This window comes from Anopheles ziemanni, chromosome 2, assembly GCF_943734765.1.
Source record: "Anopheles ziemanni chromosome 2, idAnoZiCoDA_A2_x.2, whole genome shotgun sequence".
Lineage (NCBI taxonomy): Eukaryota > Metazoa > Arthropoda > Insecta > Diptera > Culicidae > Anopheles > Anopheles ziemanni.
In genome coordinates, this window is record NC_080705.1 from 70,768,878 (window position 1) to 70,795,224 (window position 26,347).

The 26,347-nt window shown below is 45.0% G+C and overlaps 4 protein-coding genes across 5 annotated transcripts; 2 read left to right on the forward strand and 2 right to left on the reverse strand.

Moving 5' to 3' along the window:
* Nucleotides 1-1,781: 1,781 nt before the first annotated feature.
* On the forward strand, nt 1,782-1,994 carry LOC131281607 (dolichyl-diphosphooligosaccharide--protein glycosyltransferase subunit 4). Its single transcript, XM_058310949.1, has one exon. It carries the CDS (start codon nt 1,890-1,892, stop codon nt 1,992-1,994), a length of 105 nt encoding a protein of 34 aa, XP_058166932.1. The 5' UTR covers nt 1,782-1,889.
* Nucleotides 1,995-2,515: 521 nt separating this feature from the next.
* On the reverse strand, nt 2,516-25,858 carry LOC131281755 (tyrosine-protein kinase receptor torso). Its single transcript, XM_058311104.1, has 14 exons — nt 25,496-25,858; nt 24,802-25,395; nt 5,996-6,230; nt 5,842-5,921; nt 5,592-5,760; nt 5,328-5,509; nt 5,123-5,258; nt 4,901-5,040; nt 4,454-4,712; nt 3,582-4,366; nt 3,412-3,506; nt 3,078-3,335; nt 2,864-3,013; nt 2,516-2,787 (listed from the first exon to the last, which is right to left on the reverse strand). Exons 1-14 carry the CDS (start codon nt 25,709-25,711, stop codon nt 2,736-2,738), a joined length of 3,351 nt encoding a protein of 1,116 aa, XP_058167087.1. The 5' UTR covers nt 25,712-25,858; the 3' UTR covers nt 2,516-2,735.
* LOC131281757 (uncharacterized) lies at nt 7,623-20,013 on the forward strand. Of its 2 annotated transcripts, none has more exons than XM_058311106.1 (3): nt 7,623-7,893; nt 19,041-19,329; nt 19,393-20,013. In XM_058311106.1, the coding sequence occupies exons 1-3, from the start codon at nt 7,688-7,690 to the stop codon at nt 19,984-19,986; spliced, it is 1,089 nt and encodes a 362-aa protein (XP_058167089.1). In that variant the 5' UTR covers nt 7,623-7,687; the 3' UTR covers nt 19,987-20,013. The 2 variants fall into 2 exon arrangements, with proteins under 2 accessions (XP_058167089.1, XP_058167090.1); XM_058311107.1 differs by having other exon boundaries at nt 19,056-19,329.
* Nucleotides 21,026-23,206, reverse strand: LOC131281756 (heparan-alpha-glucosaminide N-acetyltransferase). Its single transcript, XM_058311105.1, has 6 exons — nt 23,045-23,206; nt 22,819-22,946; nt 22,598-22,713; nt 22,117-22,511; nt 21,762-22,045; nt 21,026-21,677 (listed from the first exon to the last, which is right to left on the reverse strand). The coding sequence occupies exons 1-6, from the start codon at nt 23,204-23,206 to the stop codon at nt 21,026-21,028; spliced, it is 1,737 nt and encodes a 578-aa protein (XP_058167088.1).
* Nucleotides 25,859-26,347: the final 489 nt, after the last annotated feature.

Sequence of the window (26,347 nt, forward strand, 5' to 3'; positions counted from 1 at the left end):
CACCTGCCGCATGGCCGGTGATGCAATTTACTACAAAACTTCAACAAAGCGTACGGTATTTTCTGGTTGCCCTCATGCACATTCAACATAATAGCACCAGCGATTGGGACGAGGGGTAAATAATACCACATCCGTTGCTCGGATCATTGATTCTATACGGCAGTCCAAATCCCGTGTCTGTTGCTGGATGTTTCTGCACGGTCCAAACTTCTTTTGCTGACCAACTGTTTGCCTAACGTGAATTGCACACACATTTTACCTTATACGTCCTCCGATGGCACCGTGATGAATGGTTTGATTCAAATTTTCGGAAAAAGCGGCACAGTCATTGGAAAGAACCTGCCTTCGGAACACCATCTAAACGTACAGCGCACTTCTGCAACTTCTGCCGCGTACGGTCATGGTAACCGTTAACACCTACGCAAATTCCACACGCGACCGAGTTCTAAATGCAATCAATTTGGGTGACTCCAGCCGCTGGTGCCCGGAATTACGATAGGAAGATATCACCAGGTTTACGCGAGTCTGCCAAAGATAGCCGACTTTCTTCGGCCAAGTAAAAGTGTGTCCGGACGAAATTTCTCTTTTGTGTCGTCGAAAAGATCGATCGGAGTGTGAGAAGAAAATGTTTGACGTTTCGCGTTCTTTTTCTTTTTTTCTTCTCTTGCATGATACTAACCCGGTGAAAATAGAGCACCAATCGTAGGTCTTTGTATACCAATCACAGTGTGTGGCAAATTGCGTGTGGATGATTAAACAAGTTCCATAAAACTATTGCAAAATTAAGTAAATACATTAAGTAAATACATAGTAAATAGATCGTTGGTATGTGTCGATACTTGTAGTCGATTCAAACTGTTTCTATTGCAGAGTGCATAAGTGCTACTTATGTATACACTACTACTTGATTAACCCGATATGTTCTTCTTACCCGGGGTCCACACTACACCGCGACGTCGCCTGACAGGGGCTGAACACCATATAAAAAAAACCTTGCGCAATGTCGCGCGAATCGCGCTAGGTTTTTTTTGCATGGAGTTCAGCGCCTGTCAGGCGACGTCGCGCTGTAGTGTGGATCCCGAGTGACAAGAGCTATCGCAACGTCGCGTTTTTCGCTGTTTCTACACTAGCGCGATTTGTGCGACATTTTTTTTTGTATTGAGTTCGGCCGCCTGTCAGGCGACGTCGCGTTTCGTGACGGAACGTCGCGCTGTAGTGTGGACCCCGAGTTAGATACTCCACAACGTTTGTCATCCAAACTACTAGCAGAGCCATTCATCGATTATCGACGGTGAAGGTTCGTGATGTGGAAGATCCGTTGCGGATGACGTTTGTGAACTTCGCCGAAAGTCGTCGAACCCCATTTGTGTTGTTTACAGATTCCTCGGGGTGTTTGCTAAGTATTTGGTATTTAATACAGTTCCTGGATATTTCCAATCCAAGTAAGTTGTTCCATTTAATCGGAGAATCTCAGAACCCCCTGCGCAACCATATTTTTATTCAGTCATTGGTGTAAAAACAATCTGCTCATAGTTTGGTCCACCGGACGACACTGTGCATTTGTATGAACAACGAAGTGACGTGTACCTCGCCGGTAGTTGCATTGGCAAAAAAAACATCGTAATCTGTTTCTCATATTTACCGAATGTTGTCTAGCGCTACGGAGAATATTATGCTGAAAATTTGCTGTTGTGAGTGAACATAAAGGCATACAAGAAGAAACGTTTCATACCCATCAAAGAATACAACAAATCATATCATATGCAATGCGGTGCAGCGTAATTTCCATTGAATTGAAGTTACATTCCCATTATAATCTTCGTTTTATCCTTGTTATCATACCTGTGCTCACTCTCCATCTCGTCTATCCACCCCCAGATAGATAAACCATGATTTCCGACGTACAGCTAGCGGTGTTCTGCAACGTGCTGGGAGTGTTCCTCTTCCTACTGGTGGTTGCATTCCATTACATCAACGCGAACATGGGAAGGTAACGTAGCACACCCACTGCCCACCTAGGGATGTACGTGCAATTTGGAGCATCGTACTAAATTAAACCATTTCTACTCTTCATTTCATTGCGATTGATGTTTGACCAATGCTGTTGACGTCGTTTCCGAATGACGCCAATACCCCCGGGGCGGAACGAACTACATTGATTCGCTGGAAAATGCAACTCGATGCCGATCCGATGGAAATGGGTTGTGAATCCGCACGTTCATTTGCACACCTGACCGCAGCCTCAGAAGTGGACCGGGCTCGAGACACAAATGAATGAAGTACGTAGGTTTAAACACGCTCCCCACGTTGCGGTTGGATTTGGTCGAAGCCGTTGCACGGAGTAGACCGACAGATTCCAGTACCATGCGCTTCGTGCGGCGTACAAATGAATGAATTTTACACTATACACCCCCTCCATAATAATCCCACAAACAAAAGATGAACAAATAAACAAATCTCCCTAATCGTAAAAGGAATGGAAGGATACAGTTTGGCTTTGGTTTGTTTAAAAATATATTTGTATTTTATTTAAAAAAAAACAAGTCCTTTGCAATCGCACAACAATCCTATCCTACCGTATCCCATCACTGTATAGTAAGTCGTTGTTGGTTTTTCACGTGTTCACATTGGAATGTTCTGCTGTTTTTGGAGTATTTATTTCCACTCCCATTCCATAAAACTTGAATATACAATCTGTCGATGTTTTGGTTTGCTTCCATGTGGCCAGTCCGCTTCTAATACTCAACCGGCTTTAAGTATGAATTTTCTTCGGTCGTATTTATTGTGCTGAAGAAATAAAGAATAAAAATAAAAAAAACATTAGAGTACTGCATTCACCCCCATGCCAAATTCCAAAACATACCAATGGACATCGACGATCGCGTTTAGATCAATCGTAGGCGGGTTCCGGGTGGGTTCTTTTTTCTGTAGCTCCTCGAGCGTGTGCACGATTTTGGTAAACGTAGGCCGTTCCCTCGGATGCAGCATCCAACAGGAGTACATCAAGGCATATCTGGAGTAACAATGGAAGATATTGAGATGGATGTCCCGGAGATAGCGTGTGCAACGTGACTTACAGCTCCTCGCTGCAACTTTTCGGGCGATCCATACGATTACCATTCTCGAGGTAGCGTAGCAGCTTGCCGGTGGAAATGGCCGGGTACGGGCTTCCGCCGAGGGTGCAGATCTCGTACAGCAGAATCCCGTACGACCAGACGTCACTCTGCGATGTGTACACCTGGTGCGTCAACGATTCCAGTGCGAGCCATTTGATCGGCAGCTTCCCGTTGCTCGTTTTGCGGTATAGATTTTCCTGGTAAATGTCCCGACTAAGGCTGAAGGGGGTTGCATCAAAAGTATTACAAGTTAATACATCACATCTCCAGGATTTCATTGCGGTTATAATGTTACCCAAAATCGGCTATTTTCATCGTATTATCACTGCACACCAGCACGTTCCTAGCGGCCAGATCACGATGCACCACTTTGTTTCGTGCAAGATATTCCTGTAAGAGCAGGTGTGGGACGAAAACGTATTTTAAGTAAATTAAATTGGATGACCAACCAATAATCTTTATTACCATTCCGAGCGCAATTTGGCGGGAAAATTCCAGCAACTGCGCACTGCCCGGCATCGGATCGTCTTCCACGACGGGTTTCGGTGTGTTTGGTATCTGCAACTCCGCCGACTCCGGGCAACTATGGTAACACCGATTATCGACGGTATTTTCTACCACCGTGTCACGTTGGCAACTACAAGGATTAATTTTTACACTTCCCTTGCCATCGAGCGCTTCCGTTTCCGGCACGCAGTGTCGTTCACGGTCGACAATTTCCACCACATTTCGGCAGGCGTTTGTGCAGAACGTCACCACGCGCTGATGGTCGGATGTTTGGTTACCCGCCGGACACTCGTCCTCGTTGAACAGTGGGTAGAGCTTATTTTCGATTATCTGCGGTCGCCTGCTGGTGCCGTCGGTGATGTTTTTGTACGTCAGCGATTTCTTATCATTCACGAACGATGTGTCGAAGTTGAACACGTTCTCCGGCAGCTTGTTGTTGTCCAGTGCTGGCGTTAGACATTCCACCAGCTCCGGTGGTGGAGCACATGGAGCAGAATCGGTAACTTGCGAGAGCATCTGCGTGGATACCGCCAACTCTCGATGCAGCCTCAGCATTCTTTGCCACTGGAGACGCAGATAGTTGAGCAGATTACCACGACCGCAGTACTCCGTGAGGAGCATCATCTTGCGGACGTTCTTCGTGCAGTGGCCAACGATGCCGACGATATGCGCGTGTGTACCGACCGACTTCATTACCTCCATTTCGCGCCGGAACTCGATTATGTCCTCCACACGCGGACATTCTGCAAAAAAGAGAAAAACGTTTGCGGATCGGGAGACACCTCTCAATGTGAGAAAAAGTACACTTTACGTGGACATTCCATATTTACCCTTCAACATCTTCACCGCCACCGGTTTGGGCTGCTCGCCAGGAACTTTCTGGTGAAGGAAACCCTTTCGTACCAATCCGAACGCTCCCTCGCCCAGCATGTCGTGCAGGATAATATGATCGACCTCGATTTCTAGCTCGTCATTGATGGGAGTAATTAGATCGGGTGGAAATGGACTCGAACCAAGTAGATCGTGCATATGCTTCGAATTGGGCTCAAACTCCGTGCTAGGATCGACCGGGGCTTTTTGTTCCAGCTCCTGGAATTCAAATTGGAAATCAAAACAGAGGAGGCGAGGAATGATGAATATTCAACCATTGATTTTCTATATCCGGATAATTGGGTTTGCAAAATTCGGAGCACGGAAATAGAACATTCGATTTCCATCATATCTGCTACTATATGCAAATTATTAGATTGCATTATTGTTCTCTTTTTCGAACGTACCTTAAAATACTCGCATCGTTCCTCGTACCGTTTCAGTTTCGCCCTTCGACGGCAAATTAGCGAAATGGATATCTTTAGCAGGCCGATCATTAGCACCGGCGTAAGTATGATGAAGACGAGCTTTGTGCGTAGCCATGAGTCTGTACGATATGGAAGAGAATGCCCGTAAGGTATGAAGGGGTAACAAAATACATACAATGTAAGTTTCAATCCCTAACTCACCCGTGCTCACTCGACCGATCTGAAGCGTTTTGATGGTACTTTCCGACGTTACGCCAACGCTCGAGTACGCCGATATAAATACCTCAAAGTGTGGGCCAAACATTTCGAACGATTCGATAAACAGCCCTACCGCATCCTGGAATTGGGAACGTTGCAATGGTTAAACTGAAGGAGAATTATTCCAGGAAAGAAGACAACTCCCTACCCCAGTGAGGTTCCGCGTTAGCGAGTTGGCCGGATCTTCCGTGCCAGAGTCGTGCAGGTCGAATATCTTGACCACGTAGGAGTCGGGCGGAATCTGGGGTCGGTCCCAGCTGATATTGAGCTGATAGTGGTGATCATATAGTGGTTCTTGCCTAACACGTACATTTGTGATCGCTTCCGGTGCTAGGAAATCAATCGATCGGAGAGATATATTGAGTCATTCCTTTTTTTACCACCAGACCGAACACGGAATGTTAGCACTTACCACAAACTTGACTTCCGTTGACTGGAATGGTACAGATGGGCGTTTTAAATTCATGCCACTGAAGTTGACTTTCCAGCTCGGGGTTTACGGTATTCTTCGAACGTATTGCAATCCGATAGTTAGCGCTTAGTTCCAGTGCGTTAACCGTGTATGTGTAAAGGACTTCAGGCTGTAAGAACAAACAAAATTCGACCGAATGGAACATCGTATCACAGCATAAGAATCAACTAGAGACAAAACCGAAGCTCACCTGATGTACATCGATGGGTTTCAGCTGAAAATCAGGTGAATGGTCCGCATGGCACAGGATTTCATAGTGGCACGTTTTATCTGGCGTAAGAGCAGAAGCGTTTCACAATAGTAGAACATAGAAGAAAAATCACGTTTAAATGAGTTCCTCCTACCTTTCGCCGGATTCCAGGAAATCACAGCATCCACTAGTCGACTGTCCTTCACGTTGGTCTCGTACCGTTCCACCTTCACCTCTGTGATGGCCCCGGGGATGTATCCCACCGGCAGCGTTTTAAACTGGGCCTTTTCGACGTAGTAGTACTCGTACTCGGAAGTCAGCACGGTGGCAGTCACGTTGTACCGCTTGTTCGGAACGAGATGTTCAATTTTAACCAACGATGAGTTGCTCTGCGAGTAAGAAAACAGCTTGCATCATTTTCTAGAATACTTCACGATTTTTTAGGAAAAGTGGTGTGGTAAGAGAAATTTAGGGATTTCAATCAACGGCCGGATGTTCGGTATGCAACACGTGGCGAGTTGCACAGGATGGATTAGTATTGAGAGTTCAGATTTTCCTTATAGTTGGATCCAGTATTATTAAAAACCATGCAAAATGAAATGATGAAACAGCAAAACCGGATCGGGAACAACTGGTTTAGTGTTTATTGTTTATCTAAATTGCAGAGATCGTTTAATTATTTCGTATTTTGCTTGCAGTTCCGCCGAGCAATCGTTTTCCATCAACACCAAGGCGTGTGCATATCTTTGTAGGTAGGATATTTAAGTGCACTTTTCAAAAAGTGACATACGTATGGATTGACAGTTCGAAGATAAACTACTAGGAAAGCAGAAATTTTCTTTGGATTATCGCGTAGTGCATATTTTTTTTGTTAGTAGTTCTATACAGATTTTTGTTATCTAATTCTTGCATAAAGTTTACTTTCTTCACTGGAGTCTGACAATTTCCGTACTGGCAAAATTGTTTTTACGAATCTAATGTCAAAGTGTGCTCCGTGCCACTACCTTTCCCAGTGTTGTATATACTTTGGTTCGATGGTCCAGTGGTAAGCAGTAATTCGGTGTAAATTGTACGCGTCTGCCGCAAAAGCAAGTGCGAAGTGGACTCAGTTTGGCGAGATCTTCTGAACGAAAGACCTGAACGACGCGAAGTTTATATTTTGGAGCTGATGATACAAAACTGGTTCATGAGTCAGTATCCAAACTAGTGTGGAGTAATGCTGTACCGAAAACTGCGCGGTTCGGCGAAGACTACAAGAAGTCAACTGTGTTTCACGTTTCCAGCGCAACAACGAGACTCATATCTCGGCGGCGTGAAAAGAAAGTGTGTCATTGGAAATCATCCATGGTGGCTTTGATTTAGGTGTGGTTTTATGAACTGTTTCGGAGCCTCATCCAGGTGGGAAACAAATGTAGGCCCTATACATCAGCCTTAGCCTTCCGTTGGTAGAACGTTTTACGAACGGTACGTGTGGTCACATACCGGAGCAGTAATTAACCCACCGCAGAATGTGGATGCTGGAAGCTGTGACGGTCGACTGCTAGTGAAGGTGGTATCTGTAGAATGCTGGCGAATTCATCGAAGTACAACCAGCCACTGGCGGTCACGATTCCATGTGTGCGTGTAGAGATTCATTAGCAATCAACAATCGATCCCATCGGACCGTAACAATCGGCTGTGCCACATCTCATAAATCAAGTTTCTCAACGAAGGATTGTTAGCACGTGTGTGCAAAAAGTGTGTGTTTTCGCGTTCGTCCCGCACGAGAAAATAACTCGCCAAAATACGGAAGGACTTAAACGCATGCACGGCTACCAACTGACAGATTTTACCCGTCAGCAGAGCCATGTCGTCGGCCGGCGCTACCAAAAGCAAACCGAAGAAGACCAGCAATCTGCGCATCATGTGGATCCCGGGCCGCAAGAATCAGCACCGCAAGGGCACGTACAACCTGACGAAGAATGGCCTCCCGCAGACGTACGGGATGCAGCCGCGCAAAAACGAGCCCTGGACCCTCGGTGGACCGCTGAATCAGAGTAAAATCATAAACGCGTAAGTAAAAAAAAACCCCCAAACCCCCCTCCAAGGCAGCATCCATTCCATTCTCCCTCCTTGTAAGCGCACCACATAATCGATTCCAGGCGGTAGGACACGCACGGCATGGAGACGAACGGCAAGGGAAATTCCAACGACGCAGGAAACTGCTCAGCAGCATAAACTTTCCGGTTTTGTTTTGGCAACAATTTGCAATGCCAGCTACATACACCGTGATGTTTGTGTGTGTGGGATTTTTTCGTTCCTCCTTTTTGATTTACTTCGTCGTTTTTGCACATCACGGTTTGCGGGTATTTGCATAACCAGTGCTCCAATGCTGAAAACAATCGATGGGGTTTTTTGGAGGAAAGAGTATTGGCATCATCATTCGTCAGTCTCCATCAGTAGTCGTTACTCTCGAATAAATGGAGAAGAATCTTTCATTTAACCGGAATGCATCTTACAAAGCATCTACAAAGTTTATTCGTTTCACAGAAACACATGAGTACGAGAATTCTTCCGTACTGATAAGCATAAATCTACAGAGTTTCTACAGCAATTCAAATGAATTCTTGACTTTTCGTGGAAAAAGCAATTGATGTGGAAGAAATCTTTTCCTTCTAAACTAAGAAGAATGGAGAATACATGGAGAGCGACATATGGTTGTCGAGTAGCAGATTAAACGAAAACAATCGGGTGGAATCGGTGAGGTTTTGGGTTTCTTTGGAGTATCAATTTTCATTCGATTCTTAACAAAAAAAATGTACTTGACTATAAAATGACGATGCAAAGCAAATGTTAACCGAGTTCAGTCTGAAGTTAATTACTAAAAAATTCTTTATCATAATTTTATCTAATTTTAGTGTTGTAAAACACATAAATTCCATACAACATTTTGTTGGCGAATTCACATGTGACAAATCCTGCAAAAATTGGTGATGCCTGATACATGTGAACATATTGAATCGATAGTGCCATAGCTGCAATGTCGGTCACAACAAAAGCCGGTTTTATCTGAACGCTGTAAATGGCAGGCCGTTCTTGAGACAAGTGCAAGATCCAGTGCGCTCTACCAAATCTGCAATATCAGTCCTTGGCGCCAGTTGTAACACATAGCGCTACCTGATGCCATTTGCTAACGAATGCCAACTATGGAATATGTTGGAAAAAAGGTTGCCCGATCGTTTCAAGGTTATTCGTTAAATGAAACGACATCGTAGGCTTTACCAAGTTATCCATGTCCAAAATACGGTGATTCGTACCAACAGAACACGCGATACGACATGTTAAAGTTCTTCCCTAAGAATCAACCGGAAGGAAATCAACACTTTTATTGCTCTTGCTCAACAGCCTTGGGTGGGCTTCTCCAAGTGGTCCCACTCCAGCATACATGACATAAACCGTTGGGAATACACTGCCCAGGTGGCAGAGGGGTACTCAAGTAACTCATAATTTTGTGTCACGTATACGTCTCACCCGTCTCCGACCGTCTCCGACCGTCTCTGCCCTAGACTTTCGGACTTAGAATTTATTTGCACCGGCCGCGGTGTGTCTACTCGTGTATATACACGAGTCTCTTCATCTCAAATGTGTAAGTGCCTGTGTTGACTGACTGTTTTGGCGGGAAGCACGTGAGTACGGCTTTGCTTTCAAAACAAGTTTGTTTTCGATCGAATACTAATCTGTTTTTTCTGAGCCTTGTTTTTTGTAGATTTTACGGAAGTAATAATGGACAGAAGCCGCAAACGTGCTGTGGAGAAGCGAGCCGACGAATTACTGAAGGAGGTTAACGAGGAAATAGACGTCGAATGGGAATCCGGAAAATTTACAGAGCAGCTTCGCCTACCTCCGGGAGTATCAACGTTCCGATGGCCACTTGGTAAGTAAATTTTTCATAGTGCCAGTGAAGTGACCTAGCATAGGAAAACACAAGTGAAAAATTTTAAAAGAAACTAGGTAAATAAGCGCGGTTACAGGGGCCCATGATGATGTAAACATTTGCTTTAAAATTTTAAATTTAACTTGCTTAACTTTGAAATTTAAAATTTTTAATCTACTAGATTAATCCAGTAAAGTTGTGGTAGATTAAGTAAATTAGAGCTTCAGTACAGTTAGAAGATTGAACTTGCATCGAACTGTGAGAGGATTATCGAAACCTCGGTTTTTGTTTATTATAATGTAACACTCAACGGACCGAACAAAGTCCCAATGATTATCTAAAACTACAACTAAAACTAAAACTAGTGTAGACGCACGTGATCAAACTTATAAAAATTCGGGTCCATTGTTAGGCGACGCTCAAAAGTATTAGCGTTATCAAAGAAATTGAAAGCGAAGTAATCTCTATTACAAGTATTACTCATAACGGTCATTTGAGCAAACTGACCATAACGCGTACTGTTAGAGGTAAATCATAGAAAATCCGTATTACGAAGCCGTCTACAAGGTGCGTTAAAGTTAAATACTTCTAGTAGGTTTGAGGCATCAATCTCACCCAGAATCAGATTACCCACAAACATTGCCTGTGCTATCAGTCGTTTTTTGAGTATTTGCAGTCCAAGAAGCAGGCAACGCGAGTTATACGAACGGTATGAATTTCGCCAAGGTCGCCATCGTATTGCCATCCTCGTGATCCTTTTCCGGATGATTTCAATTCCATCGTGCGAATAGTCAAAGTGCGGGAACCAAATTACACAATTGAATTCAAGAGTAGAGCGAACTAAGCTAACATATAATGTTTCGAGACTCATTAGGTCATCAAACTCTTTGGCGTTGCTAATGACAAATCCCGTTTCCAGTTTAAAACCGTTTCGAAGGTTTCTATCGAGCAGGTTTCCTCAGGTTAACTGTGCATGCTGTAGAAATCGTTCCATTTTTTTCCATACCTATGGCCAAAATTGAACTTTTTTACTATCATTCAACAAAAACGATTTCTAATTTCCTTTATTTATTTTTATTTTAGATGATGAGGATGATTCGAACTCGCACCAGATGGTAACGGATGCTGTAAATAATGTACAAAGTGTAAGTACTGGTAATGGTGGTAATGGTGGTAGTTTAAACGGTGGTGGTAAAGAATAGTTCAGGAAGATAATGTAGGAGCTAGCGAAGGGAATAGTGATAGGGAAAATAACAACCAAGCTAGAGTAGATAGCAATCATGAAGATGCAAGCGATGTTTACTGGGACAAAAAATATCACTTCCTCAATAACTTTGCTAGTTTCGAGGAAGCGTTAAGACATTTTTTAACTATTTCTTGCTTGTCCCGTGAACTAGCTAGCCTGCTCCTGGTGATGTGCTGGAAATTTCTTAAATTGAAATTTCCACGCGACTCACGAACATTCCTCCAAACTCCCACCAACGTCGGAAAGCAGTTAGCACCGATTGTTGGTGGAAACTTGTGGTATCAAGGGGTGGAGACGGTTCTAAGAAACTATTTTAGAGATATCATCCCGCAAGTATCACATTTTACCATCCAAGTGTCAGTCGACGGGCTTCCACTTTTTAAGAGCTCGGCTACTCAATTTTGGCCAGTTCTTATAAAAGTGGAAGAATTGCCAGACGCTCCGGTTATGCCCGTAGCTATTTTCTGCGGGCAAACAAAACCGGAGAGTGTCGAACAGTATTTGCGGCCGTTTGTTCAGGAAATGAACATTCTTATGGAAAGAGGCTTGAAATTCGGCGATAAAGAAGTACATTTGTCCATAAGTGCATTTATCGCCGATTCTCCAGCACGGTCATACATAAAATCAGTGATGGGATTTTCCGCCAAGCATGGTTGCACAAAGTGTACCATCCTAGGAGTACACATCAAACCGGAAAATAAAGTTATCTTTGACTCCGTGCATGCCGAATTGCGTACGGACGCTGGCTTTCGGGCTAGAGAAGATAAGGACCACCATAAGGGAATACGGACACCTCTTGAAGATTTGCAAAATGTAGATATGATAGTCAATTTTCCAGTTAGCGACCGTCTCCATCTGATTGATCTGGGAGTTAGCCGCAAAATTCTCAAAGGGTTGCTTAACAACACCTTTGAGCGTTTTGGTCGGTGGTCCTCCCAACAGAAGGACGGCGTGTCTTCGTACATTTCGAATACACTGCTTCCTTCTGAGGTGAACCGACCATTTCGGTCCCTCGATCATGTCCCGCTTTGGAAAGGAACCGAGTATAGGTCCTTTCTTCATTATATCAGTGTTGTGGTCTACAGAGATTTTATGTATTTGGATGCATATAATCACTACTTGCTCTACTTTAGCGCTGTGACGATATTTTCATCATCGGCACATAAACGCTATTGGCCATTAGCGGGAAGACTCCTTACAAAATTTGTTAAGGAGTTTAAGACCCACTATAGTCGATCCCATTTGACAAGCAATGTCCACAATCTCCATCACGTGCATGGAGACGTTGTGGTACATGGACCGCTTGATAATTTTTCAGCGTATTGCTTTGAGAACCATTTACAACACCTCAAACGCTGTGTGAAATCGGGAGCGAGATGTTTGGAGCAAGTGGCAGTACGAACGCATCTATATGCATCAATTCATACTGCCGCTTGCCAGAAACCAAAGTTTCCTATCTTGAAGGCGAAGGGTGCTGGGGTGCACGTAACAGCCGATTTCGTCCTTTTGCCAAATGAGAAAGATCAATGGTTTTTGACCAGATCCAATGGCATAGTTAAGTTTTTGGAAGCGAAAAAAAATAATACGCGCGTCTTTTTGCTTGGAAACCAGTACACTGCTCAGACGGAGATGTATGAAATCAATACGGAGGACGAGGCTGGACCTATCCAGTTATCGTCCTCCTGTATGAAACTTTTTCAAGTTCATAAAAACACTCCGTCTCGGCGGGTGGTAGTACCCCTTTCATCTGTACTTTGTAAATTAGTTTATATTCCCTTACCTGCTCGCTCTCTTTCCCGCTATCCTGTCAACCCTACTCTATCACCTTCTGAATTCTTTGCTTTCATTCCTTTACTACATACTTTTATGCCTGACTAACAAATTTTACTAACCCTTTTCATGAATTTTTAATTGAAACTACCACCTTCGTACTGGTTATTCGCTACCCGAGACGTGGGACGACTGCTTTTGCCGCTTTGATGCCCCCACAGTGATTTGTTTGACCGTTTGGAATTAGAAATTCATTATGATCAAGTCACTGTGGATAAGGGCCCTGCGGGTGACCATGCAAAACTGGCTGAAATCCCATCCATTGTAGATAGATGTACATATTAGGATAAATGTATATAGTAGTATTTATTATAAAAATAAATTAGTAAATGTATATAGTAGTGTGCTATTGCTATTGAATTTAAAACTAAAATAGTTTATGGGTATAATGATGACCGTGCTGATTTCAAGTCTCTGGCGGCCGCTGCGTCTTCATGATAGGAGGGATCTAGGAGTGTATAGGATTTTTTTAATAGGGCAAACATCCACTAACAATACTAACATTTTTTTCTTTAAAATATATATCTTGTGGTGGCGGAATTAAGGTTGCAATTAATAAAATTTGAATTAAATCTGTAAACAAACTAACTCTTGGATTTGGGATACTTTGGTGGAATGTTTTAAACTAATAGCATGTACATATATGGTGAAGGTATTAAGTATAATACGTAAATGTTGATGATGATGTTGAATTTAATTAAAAAAAAAACGGCAGTGAATAGTCCTGAGCATCGCGCGCGTTAGCGTGGTATTAGATGTATTTTCTAACACCCGCTCGTATGAATTTTGAATTCAATCGTTCAGCTCAGAGCTATGCATGGGTATGTGGAGGGCATCATCAGCATTTACTTACTAATAATAACCTGTAAATAAACTAACTCTTAGATTTGAGAGGAGTGTTTTGAAATTAAGGCATGTATGTGGTGGAGGCATTAAGTTTAATAAATAAATGTTGATGATGATTTGTTTTGATGATGATGTTAAATTAATTTAGTAACGGAAGTGAATAGCCCTGAGCATCGCGCGCGTTAGCGTGGTTTTAGATGTATTTCTAACTCCCGCTCGTATACATTTTGATTTCAATCGTTCGGCTCAGGACTATGCATGGGTATGTGGAGGGCATCATCAACATTTACTTACCAATAAAAACTAAAAAAAACCATTTTAATTTCAAATCCTTTAAATGAATTAAAAAAGTATAAGTCAAATTCGAATTTTTTTTATTCTATCTAACTATATCTTCGATATAATATTCTAACTGTGATATTCTAATATAAACTATAATTCTAAGTAGTATTTCATTTTTATAATTCATAACAAAACTTAAACCTTAGTATCCTTATTAAAAACTTGACCCTAACTAACACCCACTATCTTCTCTACTTATCTTAATGTTCTTACTATTATCTCTACTTACACGCTTTACAAAACTTTTTACATAGGGCGTTTTTGTGCCCTTATTGTGTTCTACGTAGCTTTTTGCGTTTTTTAATTTTTTTGTGATCAGTGTTTTCACTGCGACCTCGTGCGTGCCCTCGCCTCCGACTGTTTGTAGTAGTTTTCTAACGTTCCCGTAGATGCAAAAGGGCACCTTTCCTTGTGCACCTTTTGCAGTGTATCCGGACCACGAACACTGCGTTGCAAACTGTGGGTCAATCAACAGATGGTACGCATGATTCATACGGTACTCCGAACGTACCTCGCGCGGGTCAATCTTGGAAGCCAACCAAGCCAAGACTGCCGAGAAATACTCTTCCTCGAACAGTTTGGCGTTGCAGGCTTCCAACATTTCCCCGCACGAAATGCGTTCGAAGTTGAAGGCTAACGATCTGGAGGTTGAAGGTCCTGATGAAGCCTGCGCAACCACCAAATCGTCAACCTTCGCATAAATCATGCGCACCATCCGCTGAGTTGTGTAAATCCCTTTGGAATTAGACAACGCCACATTATGCAACGCAGTGCAGTGGCCCGGACACGGAATCGTCGTGCTAAAAAAGAAAGCAAAACAATAATGAACAATGTATTTTCTGTTGTAGTTTATAACATACCTTTTTCGTTCATCCCCAGGCTTTCGGTTACTGGAGGCCGCCTCATTATTGTTACAATCCATATCTACAAAAACACAACTATTTACTTATTCAATTTTAGCTTCACTTTCATTATTTATACTGCTTACCTAGTAGTAGTTGATAGATGATTGAATATTATCACGCCTAATAAAACTTTAATTATATTAAACTACTTTAAATATAACCATGTGTACGATTTTCACCGTATTTACTTTCACCGGATCGGTGCGGATTGCAATGGCATACTGCAGTTCAGTGTTGACAGCTTCAGCTGTCAGACTTCATTTTAGTGATGGCTGCCGGGAAAGCGTGAAGTGCATGGAGTGTTGTGAAAATAAAGCGGGTGGTTTTTTTACTGTGATTATTTACTGTGTTATATATATGTCTATAAATTTTACTGTGATTATAGATTTTATGTTGTGTTAGTTGCATTTTCTAATGTTTCAGCGTTTTCAAGGTAAGAAGATTGGTGGGAAATAGAGGTACAATCCAGTGTTGACATCGCTGTGCTTCCCTTTCGCAGGCTACTGCTGCTGCTTGGATCCGATATTTTTATCGGTCCCATCGATGGGAATCATATTAAGATAAGTATTTATTGATGAATGCTTTGTATGAGCATTTATCGACCGCTTTTAATCTTTTTCAGCTATAGTACATCGTTCGTGGGGAGTTTGTTTTGGTGGAAGCTGCTTGACGGATGTGACTCCGAAGCTGTACCCAGGTTCGCATTGAACTGCTGCTGCTTGTATTAGTTAAAAACATCGATGGGAAGCATATTACGATAAGTATTTATTGATGAATGCTTTGTATGAGCATTTATTGACCGCTTTTAATCTTTTTCAGATATAGTACATCGTTCGTGGGGAGTTTGTTTTGGTGGAAGCTGCTTGACGGATGTGACTCCGAAGCTGTACCCAGGTTCGCATAGAACTGCTGCTTCTTGAAGTAGTTAAAAAACATCGATGGGAAGCATATTACGATAAGTATTTATTGATTAATGCTTTGTATGAGCATTCATTGACCGCTTTTAATCTTTTTTTCAGCGACAGCAGCATACCGTTCGTAGGAAGTTTGATTTGGAAGCTGCTCGTCCGATGTGACTCCAAAGCCCAGACAGGTCGATCATAAAGTTTTGTGATTTACGAAAACGTAAATTGATAGCAGTGGGGTTTTGTTTATTGTGGTTAGTGTTAGTGGTTTTGGTTCTACATTTATTATAATGTATGTAGACCGATTATAATATTTACATATTTTAATAAATATTTATTATTGTTTTCATTTATTATGCGGAACTATTGTGGGTTCACTTTTGCATGATGACCATCACTATATGGGGTACTCAAGGGGCAGCCATTACTGACCCACACATGCACAGAACGCACTAACACATGCGCAAAAATCACTCACGAGGGCAACTCAGACCCGCTGGTTGCGTGTCACAACCAGCGCCAAACCAACGCCAAACCAGCGGGGTTTACAACATTTTTACGCGTCGCGTGACATTTTCTGCCTCCAGGGTGGGCAATGCGCGAACGATGGCGTGACTCGACATGTCTAGGCCCGGGACTATTGTTCCATGCGCGAAATCGGAAACGTTATACTCCGGATTGCATATTTGTCACCGTTCTGATTGGCAATGTTCCCGGTGTACGGTAACATGCCCTTAGAAGCGGAATGGATGTTATCGTGTATTTTTGGGGTTGTTGTTGTTGTTGTTTGTTTTCGGATCGTCCCCACCAGCTCCATCGACGAACCGGAGGTGACAGGCTGGCGTCACACATAGCACTAAATTGGTCCTACTATCGACTAGAGCCGACACGAAGGCACACAAATAGGTACCTGAAACAAAACGTACCGCTGTGGTGTTGTCGTGCACCCTCGCATCATCAACAGCAACATCCCCATCATCATTTTTATCACCACTGCAGCTGTTCGGCTGCGCGGTATATGTGTGCCACAGGCCGGCTCTGGTAGTCGCGACACACGCGCAAATAATATATCACATCTAGTATCGTACGGGCGGCCGGCGCTGGTCGATGGTGCATATAGAGCGCGTGCTCTACTCCGGGGTGCACCGCTTTTCGTGCTAGACTAGGTGCTTGTGGTTCGGAATTAAACGGGATCAAAGGTGTTCCGCCACCTGAGGCAAGGTGGACAAAAGGACGTTTCAATTTGTGGCCAGTGTGGCAGCGGAAGCCATCGTCAGAGGATGATCAGACCGAGAGTCGTGCTCAGAGCACGCCCAGTGGAGCCGATCCGGCGCGTGCGGGTAGTTTTGAGGTAAATTTGGTTGGGAGGTCTTAGGGTTTAATTAGGTGAACGAATTATTAACGAATCTTAATACATCACACGAAACAAATGTGTGTGTTTAAGTGATGTACCTTTGTCTTCTTTGTACCACTCGAGATAACATTCCTCCAATGGTCGATGTAACGGTGGTTGCGAACGCAAGCCGACGTGGAGAAGTCGATGAAACCGAATGCGGCCTAAGCGAAACTGTTTGCAAATGTTCCGTAATCCAATGTTATACCGGTCGGGTAATGTGACACTTGGCTTTCTGAAGGAGAAGAGACGATGGTACGGGCCCGCACCCCTTCCCGGTGCCACTTCCACTTCTCTCATCCGTCAAAACTACAACCTAGACACACCACACGTCCTACTTGTTGTTGTCACGATGTGGCAGTTGAAAGCCCTCGCGGAAGATGTGAAAAAAGACCTGTTTGTTCTCTGTTTATCTTAGTAAGCAAAAGAAAAACGCTTCAGTGGTTTCGCATGTGCCTTCTTCTTTAGCACTGTTTTGAATGAAACCCCCCCTTTGTGAGATTGAGCGCAGTTGTTTAAGCTGGTGGCGGTAGGCAATAAATTGATGGAAATATTTTAAAACATACTTTCGACAGATTTCAGGCTGCTCTTAGGTGGATGGCTCGCTTTTCTCGGTGGTAGCATTTGCAAACCCGTTTTTCTTTTTTGGCAACCATTAAATGCCGAAGCGAAAGTGCAAAAGAGAGAACAACCGCCCGGCGGTGTAGAACAGGAGAACTATTTGAGGAGTGTTAAAAACAGTTTGTAGGAACGAACGGGAAGCTGGAAAGATATTCTTTTCCTTACAAAAAAAAATGTGAAAATGGTCTCACATGTCGGCAAGGTAATGTTTTTGCATAATTTCTTATACAATAAAGCACAACACTTATTGAAACATGCAAATTCTTTAACATTGTATGGTCAACATTATGATCATATCCGCAAGTTATTATTTTGTACCATTAAATACTTCTCGTAAAAGCTTTTCTGGTGCGGTGGATCATCAACCTGGAAAAAGATATGGCGGAGGGCACACTTGAAAATAAAACAAAGGCAATTATGGCCTACTAAGCTTTAGCAGGTACGGACATGGTGACACGTGGGACTACGCGATGGATTTAAATTTTTGTTCGATTCGAATTGACAATGTTCGAATTCAAACACATGGCAATCGATGCCTGCTCTGACCAACATAAACGAGATCCCCCCCCCCTTCCTCGATTGTGGAGCTGGTGGTGAATGGGGCAATGGGGGAAGAAACGCACAGCACTGGGACACAAACCTTGAAGTGTACCAAACTCCCCCGCCCTTGCCGCACCGAGGCGAATTAAAAACCATGCTCCGGACTGGACCGCGGCGACAAACTGCCATTTTTCGCAAAGGGCAGCAAAAAACCACAACTGGGTAACAGCGATCGGGGGCTGACCGGAAGCAGACGGGGGGTGGGCGAATCGGGTTATAGTTTTTTTTTTGTTATTTCGCGTAAACCAGTTGACGGTCACGCTTTTGTTGTTGTGTCGCAAGTATTCAAGCTTTAGTTCCCGCTCCAGCCTCGTCTGGAACACGAGGCAATCGGTCGATGGTGGTGGATTGTTGTTACGTGGAGAGTGTTACTTACAACAACAGGAAAAAAGGAAGGAAAAAAGTAAACCATCTTCAGCTGTGTTGGTGTTATGAAGCTTTGTGATATAACTCGAAGCATCGTTTAATCGCTTCCCGGTGCCGTCGTTTATCCGTTTCACGTTGTTTATTTTTGGGCAAACCCACAATTCGCCACATCATCCCGTTTCCTATCATTCGCCCGTGTTCGTGGGTGCTACAGTTCCAGCAATTGTTGTAGAAACTTCTTTTTCAGAGACCTGCACGAGAACAACCTCGACGTGGCGAGTCTCGCGGCCGGCGGCGCCATGACTCTGGCCGCGATGACGTCCAATGGGACCATCATCAAAGCGAACGGTGTGGCAGTTTGTGATCAACAGCAGCAGCAGCAGCAGGATCATGATCGGTTACAAGGGGAACCGACGCCGTCCACCTCACAACAGCCGGGTGGGTCAACCGCGACACAGCCTCAGATCGTTGTCGGTACAATCGAGCTGAACAATTTAAACGGGGATGCTGTGAATATCAAGGTAGGACAGAAGAATCTTTTAACCAGTTGATTTCCTCACTGAATGCATCCTCCGTTCCAGCAGGAAAAGGACATCGGGACGAGCAATCAGTTTGAAACGCTCACGCTCATCGACGAGGACGACGAGGAGGAAAAGGATCGAAACTGTTCGAACGCGCACTCTTCCTCGTCGCTGCTGTCGTCAAACAATGACAACCGCTCGGCGGAAGAGAACAATGTGCACAGTGCGGCCACACTGTCGATTAGTGAGCAGCACGCTCGCCGGAAGGCCCGGCGCCGCAGCAGCAGTCAGAAAGGTCGCCAAAGTGCTGAGGATATCGACTCGATCGACCGGGCCGACAGTGCGGTCGATGTGACGCACGTCGACGAACCACACACGTTCGAGGAGGATACGGTGGAACGGAAACAGGATGGTGCGGAAACGGTGATTTTAAGGAAGCGGAAAAGCAAGAGACGATCGCAACGGCGCCGACCGACGGTGGGGACGGAGGCCGCGGCGGCGGCGGCTGCGACCGGCACACCACTGGATGCAGTGGACGGGCAGCAGGAAGAGGACGATGAGGAGGAGGATGAGGAAGAGGAACATAAAGAACCCTACGACAAAGCGGTCACCTGCCTCTACTGGTCGCTTGCTTGTTGGGATTGCAATATTTCTTAGAATACCGTTCCCTTTTCTGAGATAAACCTCTTGTAACTCTGAATATAATGATCCATGAATACTAAACATGGAAGTGGACAAAGCTTCCAAACACTTTCGACGATAGTGAGGGAAGCATATAGGATATATAATTTATAGGCAGCTACAAAATTAGCAAGCAAGCTAGAGTGACATGCACTCCTTACGCGTTCATGGGAAGCAAAGATGCGGTTTGTGTATCATGATGGATCAATTACGAAATCTCAGTATTTCCGCATTTTTTTTTTTCGCAAGACTTGACCCTAGCTTTGGCTGAGAAGTAGAAGGTAGGTTACTAAAGTACATCCCGTATAGAATAAGGTGAAAAAGAAAGAGGGTAACATATACCGACGAAGAACGGCGTCACTACTGTGCAAAAGTTTAGTAACATTAACGATGAGACTATTTATAAACGAAACACCAGCAAATAAATGTAGAAATGTAAATTTTTTATAACAAAATAACTGTGTAAACAGTTCGTCTTTATTTCATAGTACATGGCGTACAGACGTTCGCTTACGTGTTGTAAAAAAAGTGTACCAGGTTTTGACCCACCGATGGCTTTTGATTTCATACCATCCTTCATGGATAGGTTGTTAAATGTTTGTTTTAATAAAAATATACAATTTTTGTAAGGAGAAGGGAAGACAGAATGTAAAAGGGGAGGTAATATGCAATCCCAAAACAACAATATTCAATTTTTTCTAACTTCACCGGGGCAATTTCTTTAACTTTTGCCGTTTCAATACCAATAATTGGAAGTAACATTTAAACTCCCTAAATTCACTGTGTGAAAGATACCGATCTGCCACTAATATAACAATGAGTATAACCCTGAAATATTATTTATATTTTGAAATTCTGCCTATGACCTTTAGGCTGTGTTATTCGCCATCAGTGTTTTTTAAGAAATAAAACTGGTACACTTATCCTTGTAAAATGTTTGGAATGTGATTGAGTGGGAAACGCGGTCCACGTGATGAAAGTAAATATCAACAGCCCTCTAGACGGCGTGGTGTTGTTAGAGGTTATAGAAAATTCTCCGCTGGAAGAGGTAGAGAGCAATCAGATTCCACAGCACCGTGTTCCAGAGCGCTTCGAGCGTGAGCATAAAGTGTGTGTTCATCGTCCCAATACGCCAGTGAAACGGGAGCATCTTGTGGAACACAGTATGCCCCACGTACAGGACGATCGCGTTCATACCGGCGTACACGAACGGGCGCCCGGACCAGCACCGCTTGACGTCGACCGCATAGTAGCACAGTAACAGTAGCAGATAGGCCAGTGAAGCCGTCGCAAGGACGTACGAGAGTGACCAGAGGTTCTTGTTCACCGGTATCCAGCCATCATTCTTGGAGAACCCGCAGAGCACACCCGCCAGCAAACCGAGCACCACCGACCATACACCGAAGCGCACCATGCGCTGTCGGTGACACGCGTACGCAAGAATTGTGCAACCGCACTGGAGACCGAGGAAAACCTGCAGGACGGTCGGGAGACACCCGAACGGGCCCTCCGGATCGAACGGCATGGCGTCGTAGACAAAGCGTGCGGTTGGACGTTGGTAGAGGTGCTGTATCCCGAGCATGGCACGATCGATGTACCCGGTTATGCCACCGGTACAGTTTGGGTACGCGTTCATGAGATGCTTCCCGCCCGGACCGAAGTAACCGCTAAGGGTGGGAAAAATGGAGAAACGTCGGTTGAAAAACCGAAAACGCGGACATAAAGCAGCCACCGTTCGGTCGATCGTTTACCTGGGACAGCCCGGTTCGGCGACAAACAAAATGATGCCCAAATAAACGGCCGTCAGCAGAGCCATCACAAGCCACTGCTTTTTAAGCCGGAAAATGTCCTCGTTTGCGCGCAAGATACGGTTTTGCGACTGTACCGTTTCCTCGTGGCAGAACAGATGCACAATCGACACGACAAAGTAGGCGATGCCGAAGCGCTGCAGTACGCCGAAGATGCGCAGGTTGGCCACGGTCGGGCCGTTCATCGAGTTCAGGCAAAGGCCAATGATGAACAGCTTAAGGGAACGCTACAAAAAAAAGAAACGAGGGAGGGTGATTTCGCGAGTCAAACAAGACAAGCCATTTGTCGATCACTTACCACGGCAACATTGCTGACGATTGTGCGCCGTGGGACATTGCGAGCGATCTGGCCGCGTAGAGAAATCGGCACGCAGACGCCCATGATGAACAGAAACCAGGGGAAGACGAGATCGGCCACGTGTAACCCGTTCCAGGTGGCGTGTTCGATCCACCAGTAGCCACCGCCACCGCTATTGACGAAAATCATCAGCATGATCGCAATGCCCCGAAACGTATCCAGGCTTTGGAGTCGTTTCTTGGGCGCTTGGGTGACCGTTTCCGACTCGGGTTTATCGGTTCCTTCCACCGGCGGTTCGACGGGTGCCGCCGGCAATCGAGACCGCCGAAGGCCATATCGTGCCAACCGTGCCAGTCCACCAACGACAATGGCGAGCAGGATGATCGTGATGAATGCTATATCACAGAGAGCAGAAAACCACTCAAATCAAAAGGAACGAACGAAATTTGTGACGCGCGCGTTTTGTCAAACGATGGCTTACGGAGGTAAATGTTCACCGGCTCCTTGGCAGTCTCAAGGACACAGGGCGGGTTCAGTCGGAGGTCATACACGCCAAATTCGCCCAGCTGCACGCTGCTCAATTGGCAGTAGTAAGAGCTTACAAAGGGGAAAAAAGAATCAAATAATAGACCACTTGATGAAACGAGTTCGAGCGGCTCGTGTGCCGCTCGTTATCCCCCTTGTCCCGTCCCGGACACCTACTCGTTGGAGTACGAATAACGGCCGACGTCCCGGTCCAGTAGTCGCAGTGCGAACTGACGTGACGCGTCCACTTTGATCACCGTGTGGCGCTTATCGGCCGGAATGCGCTGCAGCTGGGTGAAAGGGCACTGTGGAAATCCACAAAAAAAAGGCAGCACATATTGGCCAGTACCACAGCCGATTAGACGTCGTGAAGCCAAAACGGGGGCAGATATTCCACTCATACCTTATCGCACTCCTCCGAGAGGGTGTAAAGATAGTAGTCGGTACCAGCACCAACCGGCCCGTTGGTTGCCGCCTCCGCATGGGACACGTTCAAGAATGCCTGGTCTACGGCCAGGGACCACAGGTCCAGACCGCGAAAGAAACGCTCCGTGTACTCGATCATTTTCGATCAATATTGCCTTTTGCAAACTACAGCAAACGGTATACCATCGCTCGTGCACACAACTAACGACGACGGGTTACGTTAACGTGGAACGCACGAAGGACACGAGTAAATTGGTCAATGGCAACCACCAACCGGCGGTGGTGGGAAGAACAAGCTTTTCGGCGAAGATTGCTCGCGAAACTATTCCGCCTTGGTCGTGGCGCGTTGCTGACACGATTGAGGAGCGCCTTTAAAAAACTTCATCCAAAACAAACCATACGAGCAGCGGGAGGGGAAGTGTCAAAACACAGATGTTTGCCGAGGTGCCTACAACACCGTCTCTACATTCAAGCGCGAATATTCGATGAGTACCGCGACCAGTTCCAGTTCGGCGTCGCATCAGAGCGGATGGTTAGCAGTGCACGAGGTTCCTGAAAGGGTTAGCTGAAAAGTAAGGTTATCTTAGGCACGGCCGCGTGGTGTCGCCGAGCTGGAGCTCAAGTCAGAGAAATCCTAGCCGACGCACATCTCGTGCTGTTTGAGTAATCAAGCGGATCACGAGTTTCGTGCGATCTGACAAACGGAAGGAAATATTCCTTTCGTTACGGCGGGTGACCAGCCGCATTTTGACTGCGCACAAGCGTGGTTGGCTAGCAGTGCTCCTGGCCGCATGGTGGCAGTCAAAAGGCGACGCCTACAGAAAATCGAAAACCACAGAAAATCAGGACATATGGCCTTTAGTTGCCAGTCCTTAACCTAAAGAGGTCTATGTCTCCAGGTTAGCTTGCGAAGGCCCAGGAAGCTGGATTCAATAGCCGTACTGGAGTAAATCCTCGACGAAGTGAAGAAGAAGAAGAGTACCGCGACCGCAGTAGCACAGTTTTGACAAAACATTCACGCAAGGACCAGTGTTGAGAAAACCCGGAAAATATGCTACAATAAGATAACAGTATGCTGCATAGGTTTGGTAAAATTTTGCAATTATAAATACTATTAATCGCTGGGAATTCGCGCTACCCGTCGAATGTTCGCGTTTGGTTATAGAGAGGTGGGTCCATAGCTTTGCTATGAATGTCATTTGGCATTTGAATTTTGGCAGTTATGGTAGATGTTTGTTTGCTATGAAACACGGGATCAGATTTCCCTTCCTGACTAAATAATTGTAGTAATTTTCCTTTAAATGTATCCTCTATCAGCAACATAGGGAAAAATACATAGAATAAGTGATTTTTTTACATAATCAACCCAATGTTCGTTATGAGAATCAATATAACAGTATTTTCATGAATTTTGACCAACTTCTTCGCAGGATTATCTAACTATTCGAGCATCGACAGATACGCGTGCTGAATAATGGAAAGCGCAAATAATGTCCATGGTTTGTACACAAACCAGGCGGCTGTAAGAAATGTCGTAACATCACACAATATAACCTTGATATGTATAAATAGAACGTTCGAAAGAACTAACATCAAGGTTCGAGGTTTGGATTCCTTATAAAATGTCCCGTCAAAGTGAGTAAAGATATATAAAAATGTTGGTTTGCTCAAATTGCTTAATGGATTGATTCCTTCATGATTGTTTTAAAAGGAAAGAAAGAGTTGTGTACTCACCATGTAGACGATTCGGTCGCCCATTTCCTTCTCGCTTTCCTGTACCTTCACCAGATAGATCGGCTGTCGGATGGGCCCGGTCGGGCGTGCAGGGTTGTTGCGACCTTGCGTTTGACCCGGCGGCCTGGGATGCGGATACCATCTTTCATCGTCCGTAAGGCTGGTACCACGCTTAATCGACCGTTCATCGTTTGCTTCGGGCAACAGATTCGCACGTTTGCTTGCCGATGGTTCGGGCTTCTGGTGGTCGGAGAGTGAATCCGAAGAACTTTCCGTCCCAATGGCTCGTTTCCTACGAGCCGGCCCGCTGACCTTCGATTGCACCCTACCGGCACTTGCACTCGCCACGTTGCCAGTAGCGAATGCATCTAATTGGTTTTGTTTTCCCTTCGGTGCGGCCGCATCGCCAAGGCCTTCGCTGGAGTGCCGTTCGCTACGCACATCCGGCCTCGGTTGTACCTCGATGATCAGATTCGTGCTATCACGGCAGATGAGATTGATATGCAATGATGGCTCCAGGCGCTGAACCAGCGGCCTTAAGGCGGACGCTGGCCGCCTATCCTCCGAACAAAGGGTATAACAGCGCTCAATGGTCTTATGACACGGTGGTAAGTGACGCACATGGGACGATGGAATAATAAAACCCAACGATAAGCAATCGATAAATCACAAAATTCGTAATAAATCTTCTCACCTTAGGTTCTACCGGAGTGCTGTTAAATCCAGGATGATCCGGACTCCCGATGGTGCCTTCCGACCCGGCCAGGCAGACCGCCGTGCACGCGCCGATCCGGTACAGCTCCTGATCTTCCTGCTCGTTGTGCAGCAGCAGCTTGTCGCAGTTGATGTTATTCGAGAAGAATATAGTTATGCAGAGGACCTGCACGTACTTCAGTACGATCACGTGCATCGTGGGGCGGTGCAATGGCGCTGTTGTCAGTAAAAAACCGCTATCGATTTGCGACACGTTCGCACGCTCGCCGACGGGTCAACTTTGGTCCGTACTGATTTAGATTAATTAGATGTCGCTTTCTTTGCGGTATCGATTAACTAGACCGATGGGGTTCGGCTCTCCCAGGGCTGCCTCTACCCACACGAGGCTCGGACGGTGGACGTTGAGGAGTCGTGTTAAGTCGTCCCGGAAGGAATCGTGGCACATTGCTTGAGCTTTCTTCTTGCCGTTACCCGTGACGCTCTGCTCACGTTCAATTCCCAGCACAGTTTGAAGTTTATAGCTCTGCGAATAGAAATAAATTCGTAAATGGTCAATATAGCCTACTCATTTTTCATTACAATGTCATGAAGAACAACGTCCCGGAAATCGAATCAGAACATGGGAAATCTATTTAAACCACCATCAAGTGTTGGTGTTACCGACAATGTGGTAGAAAATATTTACGATAGAAATATGAGGCATATCTGATGTCCTGGTATGCCAAAATGGTTGAACACAAGTGCCACCGCTTTGTACGTTGCGTTTCACATCGAATGCACTTCACGGAGGATGAGGTTTTTCGTGAAATACGGCAAAAAAGCTCTCATATGG